The sequence below is a fragment of the Contarinia nasturtii genome, unplaced genomic scaffold, assembly GCF_009176525.2.
Source record: "Contarinia nasturtii isolate CC-2019 unplaced genomic scaffold, AAFC_CNas_1.1 Cnas_scaffold_630, whole genome shotgun sequence".
NCBI lineage: Eukaryota > Metazoa > Arthropoda > Insecta > Diptera > Cecidomyiidae > Contarinia > Contarinia nasturtii.
In genome coordinates, this window is record NW_022197981.1 from 1,989,881 (window position 1) to 2,006,639 (window position 16,759).

Below are 16,759 nucleotides of genomic sequence, written 5' to 3' on the forward strand. Positions count from 1 at the left end.
GCAAAATGCCTATTGACATACTAAACACGGATCGAATTCATAAGCGGATTTTGAGACTTGAATTATAATCGAAAATTAATTTGGAAAATGTTGCACGGCGGATCTTGGTCTATTGAATTAATTAATTTTTATTTTATTTCAAATTTTGGAAAAAATATTGGAAATGGTTCCAAAATTGACAAGGCAATAAATCGTTGTAAGTCCGAAAGGTGAATAAGCCACTTGATGTGTTTACCTATTCGTGTTTTACACAGTTTTCGATAGCCGGTGTCGGCTAAAAAGAGAACAAAAAAAACCTGAGCACTTGACGTTACAATCAAGCAGAAAAGCTATCAATATAATAATAATCGCATGCGGTCACAAAACAAACAATTACAATTGAATGCAAGAGAGAGACTTGGTTAAAATACCAAAATCCTCTCAACACGCATATACAATAACAATAAAAAAATATGCAGTCATTTTTGTTGTTATTGTAGTTGTATATTTTGCGGCTGCTAATTTTTCCAACTTTTTTCTCACTCTGTTCTGCTATCCGTTTACTGACTGCGGCAAGTCAAATGGTTTATTTGTAAAAGATTGTCTTGCATTTTGTTTGGGGGATTTTTTGGTGGTGTCGTTTTGCGTTTATATTACAACGAGCTTGTCTCTGCATTCGCTCACTCTTTTTCACCTCAATCAAACCGAACCGCACACCACTTAAATCATCTCATCATCATTTATAATCGTGTGCCACACATCACAATTTAACATTTTCATGCGCTATTTATTCCATTTTTTGTTGGTTTCCACTCTGCTCTATATCTCGGCATATCCTTGTTCATTTCATTCCACTCGAAATATGATTTCATATATATTATTATGATTATTTACTATTCACCGTGTGCCAAACTGACTAGTTTGTGTAAAGCGGCTTAATGCAACGCTTTTTCCATGCTTGCTTTCGCTCACTTCAATTTAAGACCTTTAATAAATGAATGGCATCAATGAAGAGAGAAAGAATGAATATGATTTGATGTGCGTATAATTTACTTTTGTTATTGTTCACTCTCTCTCTCTCTCTCTCTCTCTCTCTCGCCCGAATATGAACCCCGATCATGTGTTGGATTACAATAATAAAAATATTTATTTTTGTATTATAAGTCATAATTCATAACTAAAATGCTAATAGATATAAAAGATCCGTGTAATTCAGCCGTACTTATGTCATCGTTGACAAGAGAGATGAATGAATGGAAGAGAGAAAAAACACAGCAAATATGGTGAACCAGAGCAAACGATATTCGAGATTTGGTACCGACACTGAGTGTGTATAAAAACGAGGACGAAAAACAAATAAGGCAGCAATGGCAGCAAGGGAAATGCGATTGAAGAGTTTGTCTTTGGCAAGTCGATATTGTTGATCGGTAAACGATTGTTTGATGTGAACAACAGAAAAAAGACGGATTTTTTTTTAAATGTAGATATTTGAAAATCGTTCGAATCTGAAGGGAGAAAATAATAAATGGCAATTCAATAGAGACAGTGGAAAGTCTGTGTTATTATATTCTCTCTTCTTCCATTGGCGAACATTGTGCATTGTAATGTTTACATTTTGCCTGAATAAAAATCAATTTGGCAAAAAGTATTTGATTAAAGTTTTGTGATTCATTCGCATAAAATCTAAAAGTCAAATAGAACCGATACTTTTATGCGGCACAGACAGAAAAACATAAACTTAAGACGATGTCATCTAAAGAATGTGCTTCGGTGGAATTTCGTTATCGTTAAGAAATTCTTTCGTTTTTATTGAAGAAAAAAAAAAGATGAGATGCAACATCATATCATTGCTGTCATCCTCTCAAAAACAATAAATCATTTAAATATTGGCCTGATGACAAATTGTGAGAGTTTTTTTTTCCAACCCCACAGAGTAGCAAACAAATCAATTTGAAATGTTTAGCCGGGTTCATGTACAAGAGTGAGAAAAGAACGAGAACGAGTGCGTGTGTATGTGGTGTGTATGAAACGATGTCACTGGGATGCGCCTCTTCGATTCAACCACTTAAATTAGACGGTGCAGTGAACTATATTGAGTGCACACACAATGGTAAAATAGTGGCTTAGCCATGTTCCGTGTGCATATATACCAATTGCCATTCATTCGATTCGTTCGCCCCATTGTCAACCCCTTGTGTTATTTTAAGCTTTTCGTATTGTTTGCGTTTATCATCATGCACTTCATATGTAGCTATGTTGCCAGCGCACTCTTTCTCTCCTTCTGTCTCTCCCATAGTTGTTCACCATTCATTCACAATCTAACGGTGCGGCCCTTCGATGCTTGCTGGAATTTATTACCCCTCTAAATCCGTTCATATATCTATTTGCATGCTAGTTTCTATTTCACATTGGTAGTGTAGTTTGTGTTTTTTTGTCATTTTCTCTATGGTTGTTGTTTTTTTTTTGTCATCATCTCTTATTGCCGAGCATATTATTGTGAGTATTATTTACAAATGCTGTTGCAGTTGTTGACGCCACTGTTAAAATAGTGGCAAGATGAGTGTGTGTGTGTACTATTTTAAACCCTTGGCGATGGCTAAAGCAGAAGAGAAAAAACACACGAGAAGCATTCTGTTAGGGCTATGCGCATTCTCACTCTCATATAGAAGTATTTACTCGTAATATTGGTGGAACATGCTGTGCATTTAAACGGTTCGGAGGTTATAACATATTTTTTCCACTTCTACTGTTCGTTTGCGTACCTTGCGAAAACCGATGCTATCCACACATTTCATTGAGTATTTATCGCAGCATAATGTGACCCTCTATTAAATCTATTTCACTAATATGTCATCACAAATAATGAATATAATATACGGCAATTCAACTAAACCAGAGGGTTTCAATAACCCGTGTGGTACACGCTCAATTTTCTACTCATTCTATGTTTTATTCGGTTCTTGTCACAATTCGAATCATACAATAGCACGTATGGCAGCAATGGTTATTGAACACAACAACAACAACAAGAAAAAAAGAATTTACCGAAAAAGAAGAAGAAGAAATTAAAAACGTTTAGTATATTGCTTGTTGGCGGCTATTATTGTTGTTGTTCGCCTGTTTTTATGCCCATCCAATATAATAATATAAAAATCGTCATCATGTAATGATATGGGATTTTGCATTGTACAACACATTGTTGCTCAAAATCTATCGCTACTTTCTATCTTTGTCTGTCACTCTCTGTACAATTTTTGCATTGAAACCGAGCTAGAGAACGAGATGACAATCAGCCTGAATAAATCACCAAGTGAGTGCTCGGTTCGACCTTCGTTGAATGCATGTGACAATAGATAAATCGAAAGTAAGTAATATTATATAATCAAGTAAAGTACACAAATGCCATTTAGAGCGACAGGACGAGAGTGAAAAAATGAACAGAAAAAAGAGAGACACACACAGAGAGAGAAACGTGGTGATCAAACAACTGCAGTCCAAAAACGAAAGATCCAGAGATTAAAATTTATGCAAAAAGAAGAGAAGAAAAAAAACACTCACACACTATACACATAAATTGGCTTGCAGCTCATGCCGAACGAACCGTTCCATTTGGTGACATTGCATTACGTCGACGACATCGTCGTCGTCAATTCATTTGGCGACTATACATGTTATTAGTACGTTTTAATCATATTTTAGGCAGACGCAACGAGCAGCACTTTAAATTTTCTCTCTTTTAATGTTATCTCACAGTTAAAATCTCATATGTACGTTGGTCGTACATATGTTCTGGGTTGCATCGTGTGCTAAACCAATGTGTTCGCTGTGAGTTCTTATTGCCATTTAACATTATCGTTTCGTTTTCGCCACCGAATGATTTTTAACGTCCACGCTCATTTTCCATATTTTGTACAATTTTTTTTTAAATTTACTAACGAAACGAACTTGTGCACATACCCAATGAAGATGAATATGAAACATGTTAACTTAAATGTTTGTGTGACTACCACAATTTTGCAAAAAAAAAATCAGAAAAGTTTGATAATCTAATTCGGTTGGTAAAACTTATCATGTATATAAAGAGACCATTAAATGTATGTGGGAGTTAAGTTAATCTTTTCTATTCTTTTCTAAACTATTCTTGAGTTGGAGGAACTTGTAATGAAGCGATTTGTGATTGCGTTCGACCAGAAAGAGATTAGAACAGATTTGTATTAACACGGTGTAATAAAAGTTCTCAATGTCAATGGTTGGCATTATTTTTCATTTCGAACAGGTTTCACTTTCAATCATTAATGTTATGAACATGAAGTCGAGAATGAGTGAAAAAAAACAACCAACACTTTTTGAAACAACATGCGATCTTTGCAGTGACTTTCAAAGGGGAAAATAAAAAGAAGATTCTCGAAAATGAAAACGAAAAACTTTGTCAACCGGGAACAGCATGAGTCTCAGCAAGCGAGTAAAAGTCGTTCGTCTCTTCGATCCTCGTCTCTCTTTCACGTTGCTCAAAGGAAATAAACAATTTTTCGTTGTAATTCAGTTTGTCCGTGTTTCGTCTCGTTACCGTTGATCATCGACCGTGATTACATTAATAGCTATGTTCGTAATCTATGCTTGGCAATTATTTAACAGCATCTCGAACCAATTTTCATTTCTCTCTGTCTATATGTATGTGTGTGTGTGTCTGGGCACTCACTCTTTCAATATTCCCCACACTCTCTGCCCGTATACACACACACACACACACACACCAAATCCTCTACGTATGTAGACGGAGGTGCAATGCATTATTCGTTCATTCGTTTTTATTCTCTCTACTCTTGCTCTCAACAAATGGCCGATCAGATAAGAAGCTGTGTTATTTACATGCAGATGAACAAGCAATCGATCGATCGAACCGATAACACAAAATATATATCGATTTCATTTTCCTGCAAGCTTCCATTTGCCTCACGTGTTTCTATGTGTGTTAGTGCAGAGATGCGCTCAAAGATTTGTTTCGTTGTTGTTGTTGATATTTAGTTTTTTTTATTCAACATTTGATGCACAGTAGTCGAATCGTTTTTGCCCATTATTCTTTGTGTTTAACAAGAGGCCCGAATAAAAAGGATTTTTTTTTAATTCAAAAACCGGATCAGTGCACCGCGTATTTTTAATGCACTTGAAAGTATAGCCATGGACGCTTTTGTTGCTACAACTACGGCCGTTGTTATTGCAGCCCATACAAAAGCCATTTAATCGAATTGTCCGTTTATTTGAATATTTTTCCGTATTCACGAGCCTTAAATTGCACCAATGTTATTCAATTCTTTTTTCTTTCTTTCATTTTTTCCATTTGTTCATCTTTCAATATTAAATTAAATGCGAATTAGTTACATTTTTTGGTTTAAAAATCTCGCCATTACCATTCAAGAAATTTCTTAACCTAACTGAACTGAAACATACATAAATCGAAAGCGATTTTTCAATCGGTGAAAATTTGATTTATGCGTTAATTTTGGCCTTATTTTTTTGCAATTATGCACATTTCCTCGGTTCCTAATGACTTTCGGCTGGCATTTACGATATTTCTCGTTTTCAATTGGCAAAAGAATAACAAAACAAAATCGATTTCATTTGGCAGAATTTTTTTTACATTTGGACATTATTCTTGGTCTTTGTTCAATTTCGAATTACTTAAATACACAAATGTTGTTTTGATTTCTATTGTTCGCCTGTGAGTGATTTAATTTCGATGAAGGTAGAAGAAAGAGTCCAAATGGAAATATCGTAATTTGAATGAAATTTTTTGTGTTTTTGTTTGTTCAAACAAAAATTCCATTTGAGAAAAGATTTCAATTTTTCCCTGCCATTTGAATATCCGCTTAGTTTAGAACATGAGCATTTGTATCTGGATGTAGACGAACGAACCAAACATCTCGGAATCAATTTCATTTAAATGTTTCTATCTGAAAGGATTCTTTGTTATTTTCTATGCAAAAATTTTCATTTAACTAAAAAGATCCGAAAATATCAAGCCGTATTTCGATCGAAGTTTGCTTATTACAAGCATGTATTGCAATATACCGAGACACACAGACACATAGAGAGAGAGAGTATTTATGCAATAAAACAAGTGCGTGGCATGTAAAATGGTTACTAGTATATGCAAATGGAGAGAGAGAGAGCATCTGAAAAGAATTTACACAAGTGGAAATGGTTAACGTTGAAGAATTGCATTGCGAAAAGGATACGCGCGCATACAAAACAAAAATGATGAAGAGCGCGCGAAAATATTGTTGTTTACTGCATTGCAGATGCTGTACGGCTGCATGAGATGTATTTAATTTTAAGGCATTTTCAACTTTTCAGCATTTATTGATGTGTATCAATTATGTTGCGAATGCTTGAAATTGCAAATTGGCGAATCGAAGTAAAATCTAGAAAGGTATTCGACATTTCGATAAAATCATTTGGCTTCTCGGGTTTAATTGTGTCTCTTTTTCACTCAAACTGTGTATGGTGGGAAAAACCGCATGATTTTTGCATTTTAAAATGGTAAGTTTTTCTGTGTTAATTCGATTCATTCATATTTTAGTATATTCGATTAAAATAATCATTTCTATGGGTAGCAATCGAAGCGCATGTTGACTCAACAGGAAAGAAAATTCATACTATCTTATGTACATGTGAATTGTGTGCACATTTCATTTCCGAATAAATAAGTTTTGTTTATGTATTATTCGATGCATGTAGATTCGTGGATCGATATTGATGCTTGATGAACCGTAAAAAATCGCTTCGGTTGGCACATCCCGTTTTTTTTTTAATAAATAACGAGATCCAATAACGATTGATTCAGATGTGATGTTGTACATGAGCATAGACCGATTATTATGACAGAGTCACATACGGATGTAAAATTTAAAAAAATATATATATTTATACAAGATACGCATTTTTTCTGCGATTTCAAGCGACGATTTTCTGCACAACACTTCGGGCTTCTTTTTATTACTTTTGTTGTTGAACTGTTTGGCATAGTGGGGAGAAAGAAATACCTACACGCAACGTTTAGGGGAGAATGAAAATAAGAGAAGCCAATGGCGATTATACTTTAAGTCTTAAAATCGGATTAACGGTGACAATCGATAAATTACTACTGACAATATACCGCCACTCTCCTTTTTCATAAATTCAATTTAAAAAATTCATATCCAATCACAGAAACTGCTCATATATTGTTCATATCACACATTTCTCCAGCGCACCCGCTCGATTGGTAAAATTATTTTATCGTATCGATTTTTTGGTGCATATATTTAAATGCGGTTACCATTTGTTTGCCATTTGTCTTGTCATATAAATTTAGATGAGTGTAAAGATGATTCACATATGTAAATGTTTTGTGTTTTGATTTTGTACTAATTTGAGTACTTTAAGTACTTGATATTCTCTAAGGACGCTGATCTTATGGTGTATGAAAATCAGCCAAAGACATTTGGCCCCATCCAGTTCGTTTTTAAATGCGAGTATATCGATATCATTGATAAACGTTACACCTAATTCATTTATGATAATTTATTTATGCTATGTATTTTCGATTTATATACAAATTCATCCATTTTTTTCACTTCAAAATCAAACATCACCATTAGACTGTGGTTGCCGAAGAAAAACGAAAACGATAATGTTTATTGAAGCAAACGGACCGATTTCGAATTTTCTACTTTTTTTTAGGGAGGGGGAGGGCGAAATGCTACTTCACGTCTTTGCTACTTGACTGAAGATGCGGTGGAGTAGTGTTTCAAATTTTTGAAAATGACAGAGGAGCGAAAGAGATGGGGAGTTGAAGATTGGCAATAATGAGACTTCTTCTTTGATAAAATAAACGAAATCTGAAAATATAGATTGCGAATATGGAATACAGACAGTGAAATCTAGAGAGACTGAAACGTTCAATCTCTTCTTCTTTCACGACGAAGAACAATTGAATCATTTATTTTGAAGAACGCTTCAAATTGATTGAACGAACGATTTTATCGCAAAAAACAACAACATTCGATTTGATCATCGCTTATATTGCGCAGTTAAATTTAAAAGAATAAAATGTGTGTACAAGAAATGGTAAAAATTACATTGATTTCTATCTACTTTATTTTTCTCGCAAAAATGTCATTGATAGACGTAATTTGGTCTCTTCGGCTAAGAATTTGTCGATTTTATTTTCATTTTTCAATTTCAATGTTATCCAATTACCATTGGTACTCGAATCTTCGTTGTACTATCAATTCTTTCATTACGACTTTTAAAATGAGAGATTTCATGAAAAAGAAGTGAGAAAAAAGGACATTTTTGATGGATTACCATCGAACGATAGGTAAAATTATTATAAGTACACTAATCGAAAATACAATACGTTCAAGTGTATTTCATTCATTTGAATGAATCGTATTGGGCTTTAAAATGCATTCGACCACTTGACTTAGCAATAATTTTCGTCGCAAACACTTTTCACTCTCTTTCTCTCATTCAACGACATATTTTTGAACGCAGCATATGGAGGCAATAATGAAAACCAACCATTTGATAACAAAAAGTAAATACGTGTGCATGAAGCAAATGTTAACTTTATACTCAGTCAAAATCACCTATTGATTTCATGAGAATGACGAAATAGTAAGAAAAAAAAATACATTTCGAGCCCACAACACACACGCAAAACCTCAACTAATAATAATAACAACAACATCACAACCGCAAGTACATCCTATGCCCAGGCACGTTTCGAAAGGCGGTAAAATGGAGACAATCGACATCAAAAATGAAATGAAATAAAAAAAATGTGAATTTTACGACAACCACCAAACCACACCACACTTCTACACCACTTAAATGAGTGAATTTCAAGTTTTCTCTGTCAACTGAAGGACATTAGCAGCAACAACAACAGCGTCATAGCGTTGATTGGAACGATTCGAATGTATTTGATTTTTGTATTTCCATTGGCTATCAAACATGGTGTATATATCAAATTCATGCGGAAAATGTAAGGAAAAAAAAGGGAAACATCGGTACTGTTCAGTGTGCATGACTGCATGTAGAAATCTCAATTTCATTAGCGCGACAAAGAAAATGTAAAAAAAAAATCCGAAAAACCGTTCACATACACATTCCAAAATGAGATTGAAAAAGAACGAAATCGAATTGTGAAAAAAATACGAGCAACGTGAAGAGTTTAGTTTTTAATGAGCTACAATCAATGAGTTTCTTTAAAAGCTTAAAGTACTTGATTTCTTTCTTTTTTTGTACCATTTTTCGGCTTGAGACCTTTTTCTACATCACCGAAATAAATACACGATTTTCTGCACCCAAATTCATTCACTTAATTTCTTTCTTTCTCAATGTTGGTCTTTGGAAATGTCCTTTTTACTTCTACAACGAAAATCCGTTCTCTCGAGGGGCATTTGCTTACCAATTGAAACATACTCTTTGAGAAAGAAAAGAAATACTAAGGTAGAATCTATAAATGTCTGCGGTTTTGGGCTTTTGAATTGGCTTGAGAGTGCTATTTTTCTGATATTTTTATTCTATAAAGACTTTTTTCGTCTCCAGCTAAACATTTCATTCTCATTCAATGTATGAATTTTCATTATTTGTATCTGTATTCAAAGACAAACCACTATGCGATGAATACAAAATTCGCGCTATAATGGATGATTGAAGAAGATAATTGCTCATAATATCATGATCGATTCGGTCATACTTCTATTTTTTTTTTGTGAGTATTGTATTTAATTTACAATTTGAATTATATCACTTTGCGCTAAACCAATGTATACAATGCACTGAGAAGTGCGACGGAGAGAGAGATGCAAAAAAGAAAAATGATGTAAATGCATCATTAAGCTACAAATATTGTGCAAATTACATGCAAAATGAAACTTTTGATCTACATAACATAAAAATAAATGAAATCTATTGCGTCGTTGTTGTTGGTTTTTATTGTAATAGCACTTCGGTGGATATTTGATAGAATACCGAGAAAGATATATAGTCAGAAGAAGGAGTGTGTTCGCGCTCAAGTTGGCATTTGCGTTAGTTCGACGCAAAACGCACATTCGTCTATTCTATTTGTCGAATCTTGAAATAATTTAGCTCAGCATTTAATTGTACACTTTGCACACACACACACATATATATACACAAAACACCGTATTCAATAGCAAAATAGCGTTTTTATGTGCAAATGAATTGTGAAGAGTATATGGCATATTGTGCGTATTTTAAAGTGCCTCGATTTGGTTGGAATGCATTTTGCGTTTTTCGATTGCTCGCGTACATATTACATTTTATAAAATGATGCATGTGTACACACTATACATGTCAAGAGAGGCGTTTGACTAGAGAGAGAAAGCGAGCGCGCACGACGGACGTCAACAATATGCACGATAAAGTAGTCTTTTCACATTGCATACTTACGAACAAAAATGAGAAAAGAAAATCGGTTGTAATTCAATGAAACTACGAAATTGCGTGCACATTTACGATTCAACGAAATCATTTATGGTTGTTCTTCTTGTTGTTTTTTTTTGCATGGTGAAAGGAACAACCACAAATGAAAAATATATGTGCTATAAACGATTTGGAATTTGTAACATAGCGGTACATATTATGTCGCCAAAGAGGTTGAGAGAGTGCAGACAACGAATCTACTAGAATGGCATGAGCCAAATTGATGGATAAAGTACTATTTGAAGCAAAGACCATTCTTTTCAAGACGCGGCGAGATGGAAATGGGAGAAAAAAAAAAACCATTTAGTAATTACATAATTGTAATTGTACTGAGAACTTCTTGCAGAGACAGAGCAGGAATAAAAATCAAAAAATCTCACTCTAGTGAAATAGAACAAAAGCAAGAGAGAGAGAGAGAGAGAGAGTAAAGTGTACGTTGAAATACATCATTATAAAGCTACATATTACGGCAGTTGTCACCAAATGAATGCAACCATTCAAAATGAACAAATTATAAAACTCGATTTTTTTATCGTCATTGTCGAGTATGTTCGCGATTTGCATGCGTTGAAATTCAACAACACAAAAATTCAATTGAACATTGGCTTGGAAAAGTGGTATTCGCATGCCACATATGTGTTAATAGTCGGATGTGTTTTGTCGGCGAGTATGGGTCTCTGCTTTTTTCGACGCTTTTCCAATTCCTTTAATTTTCGTCTCTTTTTTTGTCTATCGCTTCTATTCTCCATCTCTAAATCGAGGTGTCGGGTTTTTATACCACTTTATTACGTTTGCACGTAAAACACATTTCCAAAGAATTAATTTTTGATTCAAAGGTGTGTGTCGATTCGCTGGAAAATTGCTGGCGCATTTGTAATGATTTTTCTTTGGTGTTCTTTTTTTGTTCGATGAATTTCAATTTGGCGGTGAATTGAGTCAGGTGCGGCATTAAATGACAACCAAATATAGAAAATGTGCATTATGTACATTCGAACTTACCCATTGTTTTTGGATCTAGTTGATAGGGTGGTATTCCGCAATGCGCTGGCGGTGGAGTTGCCAGTGGATCGCCAACTCCATTATGACAAAAGAAACTGGGCAAGCCCATTTTATTAGCCTGTAAAGAGAATAAGAATAAAATAAACCATTAAAAATCATATCAAACCATACGAAACAAAAAAAAAACCGATCCGAAATATTTTCGGCAATGAACGTTTTTTTTCTTCATTATGTTGCTAAGTCAAATTGTATCTGGGCCGAAAAAGTGGTAGTGAAAGAAAAATCAAAATTTAGTGGTTATTGACGATCCTTTGAGAAGAGCTCTCGTCCATCTATTACTGAGGCAACATATGATATTAAACACAATAAAAGAGTGATGCGAATGTCTTACGTTTTATCGATATATAAGCATTCTCAAACTTTAGATAACACATTCAAATTAAAAATGGATGATTTTTCACATTCTCTTGTTCTTTTTCACGTCATTTTTCTTATTCACTTACACTTGGCTGTGTTTATCTACTTGGCCACCCTTCTTTCAACAATGGGTCCAAACATAAGGAAACACAATGCGGAAATCCAGTAAAAATGGCGGTGATTGAGTGAAAAAGCGAACAAACGCAATAAAGTTTGAGATGAAGAGAGAAAGAGAGAAATCAACCATCCAAAAACACAGCAAATTTTCAGTTTTCATACCCAACGGCTACTACACCATTGTACACACATATAAAGTGCACTTGGTACCAAGCAAACGGTAAAATTGAACAACACCAACAACAATAATAAAAATCCCGTCCCAAATTCGAATTGGATTGAGATAAAAAGCTCTTTGGGGCAAAAATGCATACAAGACAAACATGTATATAACATGTATTTGTATCCATTATATAGGATTTACATAGAATCGTGTGGACATCGATGCTATATAATGTAAGATTCGTTTGCATACAAATACAAGAAGCGAGAGAACGAGAGAGAGCCGATGCTTTAAAATATCAACAATAGTGCACAGGAATTGCTTGGATGCTCACTCAGTAAAACTGTGATGGATGCTTCAACAACATCAGCGTTGTAAATTTATATTCCATATATATATGTGTGTATATGCGCGATAGCTAGTGATACCACATCAGAATTGGTTGCGCACAATTCCAGCATTGGATCGAACAAGAAGAAAAAAAAATCGTCAACAACAGCATGAATTTCATTTTCGTTTTAATCATTTTGTGAAATAATTCGCCATCATTTATTTAAAATTGATTTTCGTGATCAATTTTTGTTGTTGTTTTTGTTTGTATTCAAATTTATTAAGATATTTATGAAGCGTACCCATGAAATAATAACCAAAAAGAATAAGAAATAACAATAAAATCCTTCAAAAACAGTGAACTTTACTTATCAGCATCAAAACCGCTTGAAGCGTTTCCAGTGTGGAAAATGGCCAACCGGGTGAGAGTGAGAGAATACGAGAGAGATAATATGCCCTGTGTTTATGTGTTACTCACAATTCTGTTGAAGACAGTGTGGAAATCATGCTCACTCTCTCCCTCTCGACCAAATACAAACACATATATACGCACACACACATACTGGCTCACTCGTATTGGATTGGGAATCCGTTTGCGTGCGTGTATTTTATACAGTAAGCGTGTAGCTTTTATTGTACTAGCATTGCACAAGTGAAGGAGAATGCGCTTCAAAGGAGTTACCCTTAATTTTTGGTTGCCGCCTTTTTTTCTCTCCATTTCGCACAGTTATATGCTTAGAAAATTTCATTTTTTCCTTTTCCACATCGCTTCGAAAAGAAACTGGCCAATATCTCCGTTCCAATCTACCGCTTTTTCTCTTATGCTTTTCCATTTTCTTTCCGAATTCATCAATACAATAAATCTCGAGCATAGTCTTTAAATTTCAATTCAGGGTTATTGTGATTTTCAACGCTCAAATAATTTTTCTTTTTCTTTCGAATACGTCTAAAAAACAAAAAACGGTTTGAATCCAAAAATATTTTAAGCAAATTGAAAAACATATGAGAAATCGTGATGTCAATGTATCAATGAAAGAAATCAGGAAAGAAATGTTCAGTATCACAAATTATTGCGCCTGAAAAATGCGCTTTTGTTACGAATACGACAACAAAAATGTAACCCTTTTGCTATTATTATTATTCCGGCAAAATGTTCGGTTTTTGTCATTCATTCGTATCGATTTTCATGTTGGAATGTGTATTCTATGTTATTACATTGTTAAACGATCATGTTACCGATTACCGTTTAACATTTATATAATTTTTGAAATCGATTTGGCTGTAGCAGGTATGGTGTCAACGAACGAATTACGGCCGTTATATTCAATACATGTGTGCAATTAATACAATTTTCAAAAATGTATCCCTGGAAATAGAGGAGCGAGAGTGAGAGAGAGTTAGATTTTTCGGGGTGCATTGAGGATGTTTATGCTATGGTTTTCTCTTTTTCAGTTGTTCGGAGACGCGTACAGTCGACCCAAAGTGTCTTTATCACTCAATCAGTTCATTTATAGTATATAAATATATTTGATGAACTGGAATGAGTGAGAGCGAATAAGTGAGATAAACATACACCAAGACAGAGAGAGAAAGTTACATGTTGCCGTAAAGAAGCGTTTTCTATTACCGTGCTATTTATTTATTTATTTCCAATTAAAACTGTACAATGCCTCATAAAATGAATGTAAATTGCTTGTAAATACAGCTGGAAATCCTTCCGTAAGACATAACATAAAGGTGACGCGTCGTGCGCTTCGATTTACAGAAGCCAGCTACATTTTCTCTTTCTCTCTCTCCTTTTCTCTTTCAATCACCTCTCTTATTCTCTCTAATTGCATACACAGCGCACAAAGTTCGTATGTAAATATATTATATATAGTGATGTTATTTGTTGTCAGACAACATCTATGGCTTATCGTTCCATTTGAGTCCGTCTTTTTCATTTTTCTCTATCTCACTTGTTCGATGCAGGCCTTGTTCGGTCTATCTGTTTATCGATTCATTGAAGCAAAATAAACGCAATAAACCGTGCTCTGTAGTTTTCTATGTTAAAATAGTGCGAACACACACATAATTCTATTTTGAAGCCCATTCACATTTTCATTTAATTGATCCGCATCCAAAGTGATGCACATTGAAAATTAAATCTATATCGTAGCACACAAAATACGGATGTTTCTTGATTTACATTCCCATTTATTGATTAGCACAACATTTTACAATAAAAACAAATCAAATCGACCGAAAAAATCGAAATATCTGTTGGCATCGAATTGATTTGAAATGTGACCCGAATGACAGAAAGAGTTAAAGCTTAACTTTTTTTAAATGTTTTTTTTCCCTTTTTTTACGTGAGATGTTGCCTGAACGGACTCTGCTGAAATTTTATCCAATACATACTGGCAAATCTCAAAATAAAAGTCGAATTTCACTTTTTTCCCTTTCGTTTTCGGTTTCATTTAACAGCGATTTTCGTATTCACTTTGATTTCAAAGTGTAAAAAATTTCGTGCTAGCTATAAGAGTTGAATGCTCTCGATTTTCATAAAAAAAATTAGAAGGAAAAAGGGTAAATCATATCTCGGACGAGTTGTATCGCCTTCGGATGAAAATACATCGTTTGATTCTTCATAAATCGATTTCGGCATTTTTAACGATTTCACGCAATGGATGACACATCTTTGGAATTTAAATTACAATCACTTTTAACAGTTCACCATCTATTTCAAGTAGCTTCAAACCAATTTCAATCCACACGAAACTATGTTCGATAATATTAAATTTGGTCGAGTTCATTTTTGCACTTCCGAATAAAATTCAGCATCCATCAGAGTGATGTTGATGGAGATGCGTTGCTGGTTCGGTGTGTTTGATGTTGATCAAATTTACATCGATATATTTGCAAATGTGAAATATGAATGAATTAACATTCACCACCTTCCAAAAATTATAATAAATTGAGTGCCATTGTGCATATTCAATTACACGGTGACGGTCTATGTATTTGTTTGGCATTTATTTATCTATCGGTGTTGTGTGCGATGCCGGAAAATGGAAATCATTACATTATTTATGCATAATGTTAAAATCATAGATATAATAATGACGACAACAATGTACATATATATACATTGGATCGGCATAGAGCAGAGATGCCCGGCTTTAACTTAATGAATTTGTAATAAACACGTTGTCATGTGTGTCATACAGTGCGTGCACATATATATATGGATCACAACCATCATTTTCCATTGCAGGTATTTAATTACAAGCACGTGAATAATTTACAGCGCGTTTGCTATTTATACTCATTTCTCGGACTCTCTCTCTCTGTCTCTCTTTAATGTAATACATATTTCAGTTTTGTTGGTAGTGTGTGCATGAGCGCAAATGTTTAATCCGTCTATATCATTCTGAATGGACAATTAAAGCTTACAAGTATAGAATGACGACAACGACGATGGTGGAGGTGGCGGCAATATGAACACATACTATACTACACTATATATTGCTAAAATCACTATAGGATTATACCTCGCATATTCTCTTGCTCGTTCGTTCAATTTGCAAACGCTTACACAATATGTGTTGCTACTCTTTGCTCCACTATTTAATACTTGGGGTGTATGTTGTATTTGCGAATCATTCTATGTACGTTATCTGCAAACGTTAATTGTTGGATTTAGTCATTTGATCGATGGCATGAAATTTCTAATGAATTGATAATGATGAAGAGTTGCTTCGTTCATTTTCATAAAATCGGCACGGTACCGATCAAGATACAATGTTACTTCGTTCAAACATGCTTCACGAGAGTTTGATTGCTTTTTTTGTGTTGTACATTATCGAGTGCAATCGTATGTTAAATTATGCATCGAAACTATTTTCGAAGTTAGTGTATAATTCATTAGGGGTTAAAAAAATGTATGGTCATTTTTGTTGGTGTTGTGCAAAGTATTTATCTTTCGAAACTTCTACAGAACCGTTTTTTTTTGTTGTCTTTTTAGTAAAAGTAGAGAGTAATACATATTGCCAAGCCACAGACGATTTCATGTCATGAACGATTAGACATTTTCACATCGGGCAAATACAATATTTAGCGTATAAGTTTCATGTTTAATTCAGAGGGCGTTTTTCTCTTTGCTTAATCGAAAGGTCAAAAGGTAATCGATAATAAATGCAATGCATTGAGTTTTAAAATTTAGACCAATTGCTGTGAAAATCACTTGAAAATACACAATTTTCAGCCAATTTTCTG

General features: G+C 34.2%; 1 protein-coding gene across 6 annotated transcripts in view; it reads right to left on the reverse strand.

The window, feature by feature from the left end:
- LOC116340013 (protein pangolin, isoforms A/H/I/S) overlaps window positions 1–16,759 on the reverse strand; it is a 131,050-nt gene that overhangs the window by 37,328 nt on the left and 76,963 nt on the right. For all 6 annotated transcript variants that reach the window (XM_031766142.1, XM_031766141.1, XM_031766137.1 and 3 more), the window contains one exon: window positions 11,476–11,593. In XM_031766142.1, the coding sequence (XP_031622002.1) occupies window positions 11,476–11,593 (118 nt within the window). The remainder of the gene's footprint in view (window positions 1–11,475; window positions 11,594–16,759) is intronic.